At 38.6% G+C, this 16,178-nt stretch overlaps 1 protein-coding gene and 1 long non-coding RNA gene across 14 annotated transcripts in view; one reads left to right on the forward strand and one right to left on the reverse strand.

The window, feature by feature from the left end:
• Positions 1–16,178, forward strand: part of LRRFIP2 (LRR binding FLII interacting protein 2) — a 51,379-nt gene that overhangs the window by 32,153 nt on the left and 3,048 nt on the right. For 5 of the 13 annotated variants that reach the window (XM_083404884.1, XM_083404883.1, XM_083404888.1 and 2 more), the window contains 10 exons: positions 752–796; positions 2,207–2,314; positions 3,178–3,249; positions 7,076–7,246; positions 8,734–8,826; positions 9,536–9,628; positions 11,678–11,779; positions 12,005–12,137; positions 12,767–12,816; positions 13,830–13,950. In XM_083404884.1, the coding sequence (XP_083261010.1) occupies positions 752–796; positions 2,207–2,314; positions 3,178–3,249; positions 7,076–7,246; positions 8,734–8,826; positions 9,536–9,628; positions 11,678–11,779; positions 12,005–12,137; positions 12,767–12,816; positions 13,830–13,950 (988 nt within the window). The remainder of the gene's footprint in view (positions 1–751; positions 797–2,206; positions 2,315–3,177; positions 3,250–7,075; positions 7,247–8,733; positions 8,827–9,535; positions 9,629–11,677; positions 11,780–12,004; positions 12,138–12,766; positions 12,817–13,829; positions 13,951–16,178) is intronic. The other 8 variants (XM_083404890.1, XM_083404885.1, XM_083404886.1 and 5 more) reach the window with 5 other exon arrangements.
• Positions 696–11,731, reverse strand: LOC310660531. Its single transcript, XR_014503485.1, has 2 exons — positions 11,624–11,731; positions 696–1,034 (listed from the first exon to the last, which is right to left on the reverse strand). It is a non-coding gene; the product is annotated as an uncharacterized lncRNA (long non-coding RNA).

Raw genomic sequence — 16,178 nt, forward strand, 5'->3', positions numbered from 1 at the left:
TGTTTTGCTTCATAACTTTAGAAGAGGGTTAAAACCTTTTTAAAAATGAAAGCTCAGAGTCAGAGGTCTCTGTTGAGGGGCACTAATGAAGGCTTTTGCAGGTGCCATTGTGCCTCTGGGTGCTGGGTTAGCAATCCCTGAACTAGAGGATCATGAATTAAAACCATATGCCACAAAACAGTTTTTCATAAATTATGCTTCCTGTTTATAATGCGTACAACAGATTACCAATGAAATAGCATTGTTTATATTGTCTGTCTTGGTGGCAACTGCAAATAATGAAAAACTATTCTCAACCCATTTACTACTAAACTTTTATTTTGGAAAGCAGAAATGGAGAAAAATGTTCATAGATGAGTAAAGCTTAATGTTTAAAATATATTACTTAGTGAATTTCCAGTAGTCAATACATTTCATTTAAAAAACACACAACCATTACAGAAATTACATTCATCGAATTTACTTTCTGTGCTTGGCTTGACAAAAGGCTAACCTAAGAAGCAACTTGTTGTCAATAAGGCATTGTGTTAATTTGTAGGACTGATACTACCTTGTGCGGAGCTGTTGATTCTGAAGTTTCGTTAAATGCAAATGCAATATTCAGGTGGAGGAAAAGGAAGAAGGAAACTTTCATTGTATAATACTGTTTCAGCTTTGTGTTGACATGGATGAAAAAGGGATCCCAGTAATTCAGATTTCTAATACAAAGAAATGGTTCAAATTTAATATTAACACTTTTATTTTTTTCCAGCTGGAAGAAAAGAGTGACAGGCCATATTCTGACTTGTATACAAGGGTGAGTGTTTAAAGAGATTTGGACAACTTTAAAACATATCAAAGTCTGCATATTGGTGCCAATTCAAAAAAGCATGGTAGGATATCGGGAGATTCTCCAGCTTCTTGTGTGTTGCTGATTGTCTTCATTATACTTTTCCAACTATTTGTTTGACAGAATATGGTGTAGATCATCTACTTCAGCTGTGATCATTGGGTCTGATGGGATTTGCAGTCCAAAATATCTAGAGGGCACCAGACTGGAGAAGATTACAAATAATGTTATGCCAGATCTATAACCCATTTGTCTAATAATAATATATATTATTTATACCCCACCCATCTGGCTGGGTTTCCCCAGCCACTCTGGGTGGCTTCCAACAAAAGTATCTTGTAAGAAGATAATTTTAAAATAAGTTCTGCTCCTGTAAGAGCTGTTTGATGAAAAAGAATATTTGAATAGACTGAACTACCGTATTTTTCGCCCTATAGGATGCACCGTCCCATAAGGCGCACCTAGTGTTTTGAGGGGGAAATAAAGGGGGGGAAATTATTTCCCCCCCCAGGCGCGGGGCTGGGGCGGGGGAAGCCCGAGCTTCCCCCGCCCCCAGAACAGGCAACTCTCTGCAAGCCGCGGGAGCCCAGCGCGGGCTCCCACGGCTTACGGAGATCTGTGCAAAGCCTGGAGAGCGAGAGGGGTCGGTGCGCACCGACCCCTCTCGCTCTCCAGGCTTCAGCGAAAGCCTGCATTCGCACCATAGGACGCACACACATTTCCCCTTCATTTTTGGAGGGGAAAAAGTGCATCTTATGGGACAAAAAATACGGTATATGGGGACTTAGAAAAGTATATCAATCTTTCCAAGGACATATATTACATTATTTGGAAGTTTTTAGTACAGGCACCTCCCCATTTACACAGGGGTTACGTTCCCATGTACCGCACTTATACGTGAAATCGTGTATAGTGGGGAACACCATCTAAAACACCTGTAAACACCTTCTAAACCTCTGGAAACCCTTGAAAAAACAAAACAGCACTTCTCAGACTGGCAGGAATGGTGGCAGTGATGGCTCTCAGTCTTCCTCATCACTGAAGGATAATGCAGAAACAACGATAAGGGGGGCAAACCAGTACCTCAAAGTATCTGGCTTGCAGTTGCAAGGGCTCTTGGAATTGCTAGTTGTTTTCCTGCTCTTTTCATGCCATTTTTGCAGTTTTCCTCTTCTTTTTGGGCCATTTTTGCGCCTTTTCAGAGTTTAGTTTGATTTATTTATTTATTTCCTGGTGCCACACATAGACATGGTCATACACAACTTCAAGGTGCATAAGCGGGGAGACACTTGAATGTTGAAATCTGAACTTCATAGTGTGTTGGGGAAAGATCTTGAAATGTATGGGAGTTTTCATGCCATGTTTTTCTTTCTTTAGCCAGCGTCTCGCAATTCAGCAACTCCTTTGAGTGGAAACTCATCCAGACGAGGAAGTGGAGATACTAGCAGTCTAGTGGATCCTGATACCTCCTTAAGTGAATTGCGGGTGAGCAGACTTTCATGGGCTAAAAATAAAAGGTTATCCTCCTTCATTTGGAGAGGAAGAAATGGACACATTGAATAAGACTACAAGACAGAATCAAAGCACCTTTTAAAAAGCAATCAGGGGTTTGGGTTTTTAAATTTTCCTTTGATTACAAAATGCTTGCTGCGGGAATGCGTGGGATATAAAATTAATAACATACCAGGCACTTTGGTTTATACGTAACACTATGCCAATGCTGTTTGAAAAAGAAACTAAACTCTGCAGCAGTCTTACTCTTGGTTACATGGGAAAAGAAGAGGGGGAAGCAAGGAGGAGCATGTCTGGCACATTGCTCAGGCTTGTGGAGATTTCATCAGTGTAATTGGTGCTAAATGTAGCAGTTTAGCATTTAAAACATCACCTATTGATCAGGCTTCTTATTCTTAACCATCCCTTAGCAGTCTGTGAAAGAAGTAGGGAATTATTTGTACTGTTTAGAACCGGCTGTAATTGTTTAGCTGTAAAGATTTTAGTTCATATTAATGGGTATATCTTTTCAGTATAGTATCCAAGATAAGATTATGATGCCTTTTATATGTTTCAAATTAGATTGTGTGATACTTTGAGGGCGTGAAGTTTCAGTAATAAAACATTTCTGTTTACAAACATTATGCATTATTTCTCCCCATTTTTTTAGCTTTATAGAAAGCACTGAATTAAAAATGCACATATGTCAGTCAAGTTAGAAAATTAAGAATACAACAGTAATTTAATTTGTTCAAGTGAAACACACACTAATCTAAATTCCTGGGCTTTAAGCACAGAGTTCAATAGTAAGTTCTTTGCAATGTTCTTATGCAATGGTTCATTCCTATGTCCTGCAGGATATCTATGATCTTAAGGACCAGATACAAGATGTAGAAGGGAGATACATGCAGGGACTTAAAGAACTAAAGGTATAGCAGGTTTCTCCCAAGCATGCATTCTCTATGGTAATATGTCAGCAATTAAGTTTTTGCCAGTTTCACTAACAGAGCTTTACTAACACCTCACTTTTTTAAAAGTTCTTGCCTAACATACCAACTAAAAATTGGTTCATATTTTAATATATATATCTGCCAATTATTTCCCCCCCTTATGTTTAAGTGTTTAATGTGTTATGTGAAAAAGGCAGTGAACTTTCCATTCCACTAAAGTAAATAATATAGGTTTAGCAGATGCTTTTGTATTATTTGCAGTTCCATTTTATTCTTTTAATTAGCAGCTGGATATTACCAATAATATGATTAGAGATGGGGGGCACAGCTGAGTTTCAAAATAATAATATTGGACCAGAAATTTATTCCAAGAAATAATTAAACTCCCACTTTCATAGACTGTAAAAACATGTAAAAGTACGATTTATTGTTTTATTTTTTGGCATGCTAAAAACAAACACAGAAAACTTTGGTACGATCCATTGAGACACATATAATCTATATATCTTTTTGCCTCACGTGGATTACCAGCTTGGATTAAAAATTACAGAGGCAACTCCTATTCAAACAGTTATAGAGACTCCTCTCAGTCATGGAATTCCTTTTCACTAGAAAACATACAAAGGTCAAACCTAAGTGTCTTCTTAGAATGCTTACTATACTTCCAAAGAATTTTTGGTAACCTAGCCAATTAGCTCAAGTTAAAGATATTTCTACAAGCTGGTATAGAGAGTGAGCCCTTTCCATGGTTCTGTGAACCTTAACGACTACTTTGTGTAAAAATCTGTTTTCCATTTTAACCTAATCATCCCAGTTACCACTTTAGACATGGGAATCTCTCTACTGCAGGAGCTACTGCATGGCTTGATAATAAATGGCAACATTTACATATCACAATTTTATCATGAACTTTTTTCCCTAGCAGGAGCAACAAACCATAAATCTTGACTTAGCATTACATCTGAACCAAGGGCTGTAGTTTAGGTCAAAACATACCATGATGTAAAGCCAGGATTTGTCCTTGGCTGTTTGTGGTGTGTCTAGGCAAAACAAACTCACAGTCTCCCATTTCACCCATTTGGATGTAACACTGAGCCAGGCATCATGGCTTATTGTTCCTATATGCCCTAGGGGAGTAGCAAAGTGGAAGTGATTTCTGCATTCACAACAAACCATTAATTGTGGTTTACTGTGATGTACAAAGTGGACCATTGTAGAAACTTCAACCAAAAGGTGCAGGTAACTGGAAATTTTGCCTATAGTATAAATCCTATTGCAGCTTAAGGTTTTTCATGATCTCTCATGCAGAATAACTGATAGTCAGTGGTTGGGTTCCAAAGAGGTGTAAATATAATAGCTAGCATATCCACTTGTTTGCTTTTATCTTTTAATCTTGGTGAGATAATTATCTTCTTTTACACCTTACCCTTGTCTGTACTAGCTTCATTGTATGGTGCTACATAAAGCATGTCTATAAAAAGCAATTGTAACTATATTCATCTGTAAGGGGAAAACCCCTGAAAGGCAATACCTTTATTAGGACCAACCAAAATGTCACAAAATTGTAGCGAGCTTCTGAAAAACCCACCATAATTAGATTGCAATATTGGAACTGAAACTATAAATTGACCACCTTGGTATAAAAAGTAGTATCAGTTTTGAGACATTTTGGTTGATCCTCATAAATGCATTGACTAGTTGTGTGTTTGAAATAAATTATGACACTGATTTGCCAACTCAGGCAAGTCCTTTCCACTGTATTTTTGCAAGTTTTTCTACCTTACTCGCCTCCCACCTGCATTCTTCTCTTCTCTTCCCATCCACTTTTTAGCTAATCACACGTAAAAATATGTCATCCCTGAATAGATACACCCATTAAATAATTATGGTGTGTACACACCTTGCAAAAGAGGAAAGTTCAGAGAACTAACATGATGCTTTTAGCCATAATTGTTCATGCTTTCCCACACTGTCTGCTTGTCTGTTTAGAGCAAAAATGCTTCGGGGCAGGGCTTGTCCTATTCTGCATTTCATTTGGCACTTTTGTAGAATTTGGTTTTGAAGTGAAGGCAATATTGCAATGCACCACAATATAGTTTAATGTTCTGTACTTCACAGGAAAGCATGCATGTAAAAATAAAATAATTGTATGTTTTAGAAGGAAATACCATCTTCAAAAACTGACTGATTTATAAGTCTAGTTCCCTGAGTGTATGCTAGTATTCGCCCCTCCCCATTTTTTGGAGAATGAATATAGGTAGACATGAACTGATTATATTGAGACTGCTTTAAAGCTGACATGAATTGCATTTTTGGGATCTTACAATATTTCGTACAAAGGTACAAGTCAAGATCCAGTGTAGTGTAATTGTGCTTCTCCATTCTCTCCTTCCTCCAACACCTCATGTGCCCCCAAAATCTGCCCCAGTGGATTGGGAACCCTCAAGCAGATCTGGGTCTGCAGGGGCTAGATGCGAGAAATGACAAGTTTCATTTCGCTAGCTAATGGGCATAATTGTGCTTCACCCATAAATTACATTGTTAATGCCTTAAAAACTTCTTATTTAGAGTGAGATGACCAGTGAGACCTGTAGCATAATGTTGAAGTGCAAACTCAACCCCCCAAGTGGGTTGCTCCTGTTCAGGGCTCCAACCATCCTGCAAAAGGAGCCCTGTAATGCTGTTTAGGCCTCAGGGTTGTAAATAATGCCTCCCTCCCTCCGAATTCTTCCCATGCTGTTAGCCCCAAACCCATGTATTTTATTGCAATGTAGCAGGAAAGATACAGCTCTGAAGCTAGGAAAAGCTTAACTCCCAATCTCCTCCTCCAAGATACTACATGCTATCCGGGACTTGAGTAGATCTGCTCTTGCTTTTTTCTCCAGCCTCCACTTTCCCTTTGGAGGGAGTTGTTGCAGGTTGTCTGTCAAAATGCTTGAGTTTGTTTGCCTGATCTGTCATCTTTTGACGTTACTCCTCCTTACCCTCTTCACTGCCATCAAATTCACAGGTTCCTGACCGGTAGTTTGGAGGTGGTTGTTTAAATACTATTGTCTTTTAATTTACAAATTTATGTACTTCCGTGTACTAGGTCGTCCAAAGTATGTAACAGCAACTCTTTTTTAAAAAAAAAGTTACCCTGTTTCATCTCCAAACTGATGGCAGACTGGTTGAATGGCTTATTTAGAGGCGATTGTAACTTTTCATGTGGACAGGGAAAGTGTAGAAAAACATCTGCAAATAACGTTGTTTCCTAACGGTAAAGCTCTGATAATATTGAATGCTCACTTACTTGGTTAAATAGCTGAAGTCTTACTTAACTGGTACATCTAGTATTAGAAATACACTATAGTGTCCTTAGTTATCTGTGAACGGAAGTTTGGTGCTGTGAGGTCTGTGTAATCTGAACTAAATTGAAGCTGAGACTTTAGCCCATAAAGGTTTACGCCCAAGTGCATTGGTTAGTCTAAAGTGCCACAAGACTTTTTTTGTTTTCCTGAGCAGATTAACACAACTGCCTCTCTGTAAATGCTTTTCTTTAGGCTTTCATATGTTAAAAAAAAAATGCTTGGGCATTCTGCTGGAAGAATAAGAGAAAAATAAGATATGTGATTAACATTTTTCTATAGGTCCCTATTTATTTGACTTCTGCAGATTTATTATTGGGTTTTATTAAAGACAGTTAAGTCAGTGGAATATGAAACAAAAGTCTGTTTGCTACTTTAGCAAAATTGTATTATGTATTTCTAATGTTTAATACGATGAGTAAAATTAAGTTTAATAAGGTCTTACATTATGTATCTAGGAGTCACTTGCTGAAGTTGAAGAGAAATTTAAAAAAGCAATGGTTTCTAATGCCCAACTGGATAATGAGAAAAATAACTTAATCTATCAAGTGGATACTCTAAAGGATGTCATTGAGGAAAGAGAGGAGCAGTTAGCAGAGTATTACAGAGAAAATGAAGATAAGACAAAGGTATTTGTATTTTCTGTATTATTACTAATAAAGAATTTGCATTATTAGCTAGATATTAAGAAGCTTAAGTGTGTGTTTCTGCATGCCTGTAATTTGTTAAACAACTTGGTCTCTGTAATTTTAATGAAGATGAAAACTTTACAAAGTTAATTTTGTTGATGGGCTCACAAGGAGGAAAATGTATTGATTCTTAAGACCATTGAATGTTTTTCTGCAACTTACAAATAGATTGGTTTGCTTTCAGGCTTAATTATGCAATTACTTATCCTGGGGCAATCCAGGTCATTGCTTGTTTAATCTTAGGTTAGTTACTTTCTATCCCTTTGAACTATCAGCAGTCTGTCCTCTTTTAAACTAATTGGCAACACCGTCCAAGTTTTCAGAATGAGGGGTTCTTTTCAAACGGCAGCAACCAGTTGTCTGCAAAGTTGAAAGCTGCTCTGGTCCTTAGCTGCAAGCAAAGGCTTAAGGCACTAGTAACTGAATCAGTAAAGAGGTTTACTTGCAGCTACGTGCAGAACTTGATTATCATGCTTTCTTCAAACTTCCCTAACCAGATACCCACCACATGTTTTAGACTAGATGGGAGCTGTGTTCCAAAACATCCTGAGGGCAACAGGTTGGTGAAGACTTCACAGGCTCACTAGAGCATCTTCTTGAAGAGGCATCCAAGCCATTTTGTTTAGTGGGGTGGTCTTGAATGTAGAGGCGACTGAGGTGGACTGAGATCTGCCAGTAAACCATCTAGCTCCTGCAAGTTATTAGGCTCCCAGTTAAGGGTAGGCATAAGTTGTACTGGTCAGTTATCTTGACTGTGCACTGCTTTTGCTTTGGTTAAGAAGCATAATGGAGAATGCCTGTGGACAGAGCTGTAGGCAAGTTGCTTCCTTTTTTCCTCTTAAGTATTGGATTTTGGAAAATCATGATGCTCTGGCTTCAAAAAGGATTATACAAATGCCAGGCAGAGGTTAATGGCTATTAACTATAATAATTCAAAATGAAACCTCTACATTGATAGTTGATCTGTTACTGGGAACAAGCAGGTAATAGGGTCACAGATGTCCTATTTGTGGTTTTCCAAAGAGATCTGGCTGGCCACTGTGGGACCTACATGAGCCTTAATCTGAGCCAGAAGGGCACCACTTAAGTTCTTAAGCTTGGGATCATACTTCTAATCATTCTGCTGCAAAGAGATTCTGAGTGTGTACTCTTGCTTTATAAATTCTGGATCCATAGTATTCACCAATAATAAATACATTTTAAAATAGCCCATGTATTTCAGAAGTCAGCCCACCCCTTAAGAGAGTAGTGTTGGAGAACAGACAGAGCAGCTAAAACAAATCTATACTCATATAAGCTAGTTCCATTTTTGTGAATCAGCAAATAATTATACTATTAATGTTCCTATCATGCTTATTTCATTAACTAATATATAATATACTTGGACTTTAATTTTCAGCTGCTTAATTTATATTTCCTTAATACAGGAGTTGGAAAGGCAGAAACATATGTGCACCGTTCTGCAGCATAAGATGGATGAACTTAAAGAGGGTCTTCGCCAGAGAGATGAACTAATAGAGGTACATGTTCATACTTGGCAAATAACTTGCATTCAAGATAAAATCTGCTTTTTCTGTTGTCTAAAATGCTTTCATTCAGGAAAGACTGCAGCATGTGCTGTTTCTGGCACTTGGGTGCCAGTTTATAAACAGCTAGAGCAGTGTGCTGCGATCAAAAGAAGGCATGACACCATCAGACAAAAAGCAATGTGTCACATGTGCCCTGTTTGGGAGCACATATTCAGAGTCTGGCTCATCAATGACTTTTGTCAATGAGCTTTTCAGCCCTACGAGTTGGTACTGTCCATCCGTTGCTTAAACAGTATTTTTGTTTAGGTATGCTATGCTGTTTTGAGCTTGGTAGCAAATATAGTTTTAGCATTTTAGCAGAAGTCCTTTCAGTAATATGTTTGAGTAAAATTAACTTTGGGTTGTTGGGCTTAGTAGTTGCTTTAAAGCTGAATGGCAACATAGATTTATGCCTAAGCTTGTGGTTCCAATGCAATCAATGTCAGTTGTACAGTGTACTTCGATGTAATATAGATCTTATCCTAAAGCTATTCATAGTTTTATTTAACAAAGGGGAGAGAACCTCTTAGCCAAACCTTTATTCACAAAACTTTCATCTTCTGTGTTTCATTGACTGCCTTACTGACTTCCTCGTATCTCCTTGTAATTTCCTTTACTTGTCTTTTCCCTTCTTTTATTCTTTCCCCTGTGTTTACTGCAGGAGAACCAACGCATGCAACAGAGAATAGAATCTATAACCAAAGAGGTGTTTGACCTCCAGGAAACAGTTAATTGGAAAGATAAAAAAATTGGGGTATGAGATGAATACTGAGGTGAAGAGTGATTAGGAATAGACTGGTATAAGTTGTCAGTGGGATTGTTGATGGTTCCAGCATTGAATTGGGTGTTGCAGATAGAAGTATTTCATACTGAATATTTGAGAGTAAATAAATACGGCATGCAGCTTGAACCTAAAACTTCATGAATTAGCGGATTTCGAACATCATTTATTATTATTATTATTATTATTATTATTATTAACATATTCAAGCACGGCAGTGATTTAATTCCAGTGTTACAGCTAGATTCTAGTACAGTTATTTTGGATTTGGATGATAGGCCTGTCCTAGACCTTTCGTTGCACTGATTAAAAATAGAGCTTTGAGACAGCCTCAAAAGCATATACTGTCTAAATACTTAAGCATTCAGATAGGGCATAAAAACAATTTTGCTTGTTTGGGCGCGCACATACATACGTATTAGTCCAGAAGAAGTTAAAGGTCATTGAAGTCAATTGTAACTTAATACCCACTGATTTCATTTAAACTGTACGCCATTCACATATGAATCACATAAGAAGGCGTCATGTGTAGAAAAAGGTGCTGTGTATCTGCTTGGCTACTCAGTCCTAACCCTGCCATCCCTGTGTTGAGCACTTTGGCCTTTCTCCGCAGACAGCCATGATGCCCCTTCATGCAAGTAATATGCAAAATGGGTGTATACGAGTGTGTGGTGTTAGAGATTCTGAGACTGACACTATAAATTTGAAAAAGTATTACAACTTGCTAGTACAGTGGAACCTTAGTTCTCGAACTTAATCCGTTCCGGGAGTCCGTTTGACTCCCAAAACCGTTCCAAAACCAAGGCACAGCTTACGATTGGCTGCAGGAGTTTCCTGCACTCAAGCGGAAGCCGTATCGGACATTCGGCTTTCGAAAAACGTTCGCAAACTGGAACACTTACTTCCAGGTTTTTGGCATTCAGGAGCCGAAACATACAAATACCAAGGCGCTTGAGAACCAAGGTACGAATGTAGTAGAAAAACTGGCCTATAGCATAATCGAAAGCTGCCAGGGCATAGATTTAGAGTTTGTTGGACACTATTTTCTCTCTAGGATTGTTTCCATGGATCAGATCTTGCGAACTACCTTTTCCGCATGTGAAAATATTTTTAAATGAGATTCCATCAATAGGATCCTGTTTGTTAGTAATCTACTTTGGATCCAATCTCCCAAATTTATAGGACATTCTGCATTCAAGTAACTGAAAAAAATATCTCATTTGGTTATTAACTACTCCTCATGGTGAGGGAAGGCCTAGTGCCCATTTTTTTTCCTCTAGAGGATGCTTAACTCTGAGCAGGCACAATACAGATTCACTTCCTTCATATATGAATATCTTCCCATAAAAAGCCCTTGCTTGTTTCCTGTTGAAAAAGTTGTATTGTATTGCAGGAATGGGTGTCCATGGTCCTTTAGGTGTTCTTGGATTTCCTCCATCCTTGATCATTGAGCATGCTGTTTAGGCGTCCAGCAAGAGCTGGAGGGCCACAAGTTCCCATAAGATTTTCTAGGACTGCTACCAAAAGTCCCAGATCCGTTAAAAAATAAATAAATATCAGTACAGCTCACTGTACAACACAATTGGCTGTGTTTGTTTGCATAAAGTGTTATGCTTGAATAGACTGCAAAAATTAAACATGCTTTATCTCTGATCTTTCAAAATCCAAATATTTTTGGAACTATGGGATTGTTGAACTCATTCAGCTTGGCTCAAGCACTAGGCAGAAAGCCGAAGGTTACTTTATTAAAGTAGACGTGAATTGTATTTATAGTTTAGTACGTAACATGGAATCGCTGAGATTTTTTAGCATTTCCCAGGTCTGTTGTAATGCCGGGGTGGTGGAGGATATTTATGCCAAGCATGAACTTCTGTGGCAAACACAGGACTGTGCACGACTTTCTTTTCTCCTTTTTGCCTCACTTTTTGTTCAGCTAATTATCTTTTCTTTGCAAGAAATCTTTCTTACCTATCGCACATTCTCTCTCTATGCTGTTTCTTTCCGCTACCTGCCTGCACCCAGGCCCTAGAGAGACAGAAAGAGTACTTTGACTGCATTAGGATTGAGCGGGATGAGCTCAGAGATGAGCTGGCTGACCTGAAGGAAACAATGAAGACAGGAGAGGTACGTTAGCTGTAGCAGCACTTGGCAATGTCGACTGCTGGATGAAGCCATAGTCAGTGTGTTGGAGAGGGACATATCATTACTTCAGCATGCCCCTTTTCCACTGAAGCTAAAGCATGAACAGGAGCAGTGGTGCTGCTGCTTCTTGCAGCGTCTACTGAGCAAAGCGTTCACCAATAAACATAAGCTTTCTCTTAGAGACTGTGAATCTTGTGTTTTTTCCAGAAGCATGGATTAGTTATCATCCCAGATGGCACTCCAAATGGTGATGTCAACCATGAACCAGTAGTTGGTTCAATAACCGTTGTATCGCAAGAAGCTGCTCAGGTCTTGGAATCCGCAGGAGAAGGACCACTAGGTAAATTTACAGAGAACCACTTTCTTCATAATGTTGACTTTCATTTTCAATGTGTATAGATAAGAATCAAGTAGCTTAGGCCCCCTCCCACATTTATAAAGAGTTTTACTTGTCTTTGAATAGATGGAACTATTAGTTCTGTGTGAATTACATAGTTGCGGCAGTCTTGGAATCTGTTCAGAGATATCATGTTTATAGATGCATTGTAATGCACCTATATAGCTTACTAAAAGATAAATAAGGCAGTATCATGTGGAAATGAATGTCAGAATTCAAAATGTGTGCAAAAAGCAACAATTATACTCCATTGTATGTTAGTTCAGGGGACATTACATAGGGTCTATGTCTTTAAAAAGTGTCATTGCCATACTTTCAGAAGTCATGTGAAAAGTACCAAATATGGAATTGTTAGTTTAGTTGCTATTCAATTGTAGTATGTCCAGCAAGTCTCTTAGTTCCAAATAAGTATCATTTTTTAAAAAACTTAATACACAATTTGAAGTTCATCTTACTGACCTTGCTGTTTCTTGATGAAATTTCAAATGAAATTCTGTTCATACAAGAGAGTTCTTTCTTTTAACCTTTTTCGTTTTGCTAAACTTCCAAACTGAATTGTTTGTTTCTTTTAGATGTTAGGCTACGAAAGCTAGCTGGAGAAAAGGAAGAGCTATTGTCACAGGTAAAGTCTCTCTCCCCTTCCTGCAACCAAAAAGTGATTGAATGGCTCAGACTCAAACTTTTCAATTTGGGGGAAGTTATTTAACAGTACCAGGCCCTTGCTGTGCTTGAGCAACACTGCTTGCTACTGAAAAACTTGCTACTGAAAAACTCATGCTCCAAAGAATAAATTAATGTTACAGTCTTAATGTCATGAGAACTATGTACCCCAAACCCTGAGACTTAAACTAGAAAATATATACTTAAGCAAACAACAACCCTGAAATTAGAAGTGCTTGTAGCATTTGTCTGTCACTAGGATTCTCTTTCCACCCCATTGAAAAACTGTGTCGATATTTCCTTGCTGTTGAATGTTGGTCACTTAAGGTCATTCATGGCTACTGGTGGAAACCTGTGATGATATTATTATTTAAAGAAGTCCACTCTTCACACATATCCACAACTAAGTTGCTATTCTCTTGGAATAGCAGTAGCATTCTAATAACCTTGTTCCGACACATAAAGGTAAAGGGACCCCTGACCATTAGGTCCAGCCGCGGACGACTCTGGGGTTGCGGCACTCATCTCGCTTTTTTGGCTGAGGGAGCCGGTGTACAGCTCCCAGGTCATGTGGCCAGCATGACTAAGCCGCTTCTGGTGAACCAGAACAGCGCATGGAAACGCTGTTTACCTTCCCACCGGAGCGGTACCTATTTATCTACTTGCACTTTGACGTGCTTCCGAACTGCTAGGTGGGCAGGAGCAGGGACCGAGCAACGGGAGCTCACCCTGTCACAGGGATTCGATCAAACCGCCGACCTTTTGATCGGCAAGTCCTAGGCTCTGTGGTTTAACACACAGTGCCACCGACACATACTGTGCAATTATTTTAGGTTAAAAATAGTTACTATGAACTGCTTCTGGAAGCAGTATACGATGACCATAAAAAGAAAAATGGTTGTAAATGCCAGTAATACACCTTATCAAGTATAGACAATATTGAACTACTCACAGAATGCTATATTTTCATTTCAGATTAAAAAAATGAAATTACAGTTGGAGGAAGAACGGCAGAAATCCTCTGGAAATGATGGCACAAATTCTAATTTAACGGGATTGGAAAACGGTTCAGATTTGCAGTTTATTGAAATGCAGAGTATGTATATTTTCATCCTTCAATTCTGTATGGCATTTCTACTTTTGAAGAGTGCACATGGTAGGAACATTCATGCCTGAACGTTTTTCTGTTGCCACTTCCCACATAAATAGCAAAATATAAAATATATAGAATACAGTAAAATGCAGTAGATGGGAGCATAAGGCGACCTTGGCTTAAATTCCTGGATTTTGTTTGATTAATCTTCTTGCTTAAGCTGCTACACAGATTTTGAGAAAATTAAATGAGAGTAGGAACACTTAGATTGTTTGTAGCATAGTTCAATCCCTGTTTGTCTTTGTGGTTTCTCTGCAGTTACACCTATGGGATCTGCATGTGTGCAGAACAGCATTTCAGAAACATCTTGAGCAGGGGTAGTCAACCTTTTTATACCTACTGCCCACTAATGCATCTTTCTTGATGGTCAAATTTCCTTACTGTCCACCAGTGCTCGATGGAAGGATTCAGCTTGTGCTGCCGTAGTACCCCCTACCACCCACCTAGAACCCAGAAACACCCACTAGTGGGCGGTAGGGACCAGGTGGACAACCCCTGGTCTAGAGGTTTGCAGAGCTTGTAGTCCCATGGCTAAAGCAGGGAACCCTGTGTCTCTGCATTGCTCAAGAGTGGGACCAAGAATCTCTGCTCATTTCCCATGAAATTTTTGGATTATTTTTCAACAAAATTTGTACATCACAAAGTGATGTAGTAGACAGAAGCAAAAGGAGAAATATAAACATATCTTGTAGAATAAGATGATTATTCAGTAAAGAATTACTGAAGTTGAGACGTGCAAGTTGAATTTCATCTTCCAATGGCTTTAAGTCCATCCTACATCACACATTACATTTTATCTACATGTTTGTAATGTGAAGATTGCAGTTGGTCAAATATGCACACCCTGAACCCACAGAAGGCAGTGAATTTCCTACAATGTGTACACACAGTGTGTGTCATCTTTACAATGTCTGCTATGTATACTGTCATCTATACCATTCATATATAGTAGGTACAGCTCAGTGGGTGAAACATGAGACTCTTAGGGTCGTGGGTTCAAGCTCCACAGGGGACAAAAGAGTTCTCTAGCCATTTGAATTTGAAAATGTTAATTTGTATTCAAAATCATTTTGCCTTATGTTAGGAAATGTCCCTTTTCATTTTACAGTGGTACCTCGGGTTACATACGCTTCAGGTTAGACTCCGCTAACTCAGAAATAGTACCTCGGGTTAAGAACTTTGCTTCAAGATGAGAACAGAAATTGCACGGCAGAAGCGAGAGGCCCCGTTAGCTAAAGTGGTGCTTCAGGTTAAGAACAGTTTCAGGTTAAGAACAGACCTCCGGAACGAATTAAGTACTTAACCCGAGGTACCACTGTACTTTAGCGCACACTTCCCACAATGCACTTGGACCTGATATAGTTACCTTAAATGAGATAGGGTTTCAAGAGTGAAGATCTACAGTGGTAGAAAGAAATAGGTTCAGGAGGTTTAACAGAAGGCTACAGTTGAGGGAATATTTCATTTAAGAGCTAGTACCAATGAGGGCTCCTTGGGTGGCTTTTAACTACATTTTACTCAGAGCAGACCTATTGAAATTGATGAACACAACTAAGGTGGGTCTACTCAGTAAAATTTATTTTACTACCATCCCCATTCATTCTCTCTGAAAGTAGCATCCTTTAGCAGGACTTACAACACATGCTGGATGAGGCAAGATTTAGGAAAGAAACTCTCCAGATTAATTTCTGCAAAACGGTAACCTGTTACAATTTTCTCAGATCACGTCTTAAAGAAGTTGACCCTCAAACTTCCGAAGGACTGCTTATACCCCACCCACAAGCCCTTCAGCAAGCAAGAACAAACCCAGCACCTTAGCAGACATCTAATATTTTAAATATTCTTGATCCTTATGTAACCAGTTGACTATATTTTCTAATCACCAACCCATCACTACACTCAAAACCAGGGATGCTGTGTTTTATTTCAATAAAATGATTGGCTAAAACTCTTGAGCTCTTTAGATTTTGAGGGATAAAAACCCATAGGAAATTCACTCCTCAAAAAAGTCTATTTTATGTACTATGTGCTATCCTTTCATCAAATAACAAATTGTACAGGTACGTCCAACATTTCCTTTCCTTTTTTAGCCAAAGCGGAAAAATATAATCTTCACTGACATTTGATTTAAATATTCAGTTGACAGCCATTAAATGCTTAATTTTCTTGTG

This window comes from Podarcis tiliguerta (genome assembly GCF_965153285.1).
Source record: "Podarcis tiliguerta genome assembly, chromosome: 12".
Lineage (NCBI taxonomy): Eukaryota > Metazoa > Chordata > Lepidosauria > Squamata > Lacertidae > Podarcis > Podarcis tiliguerta.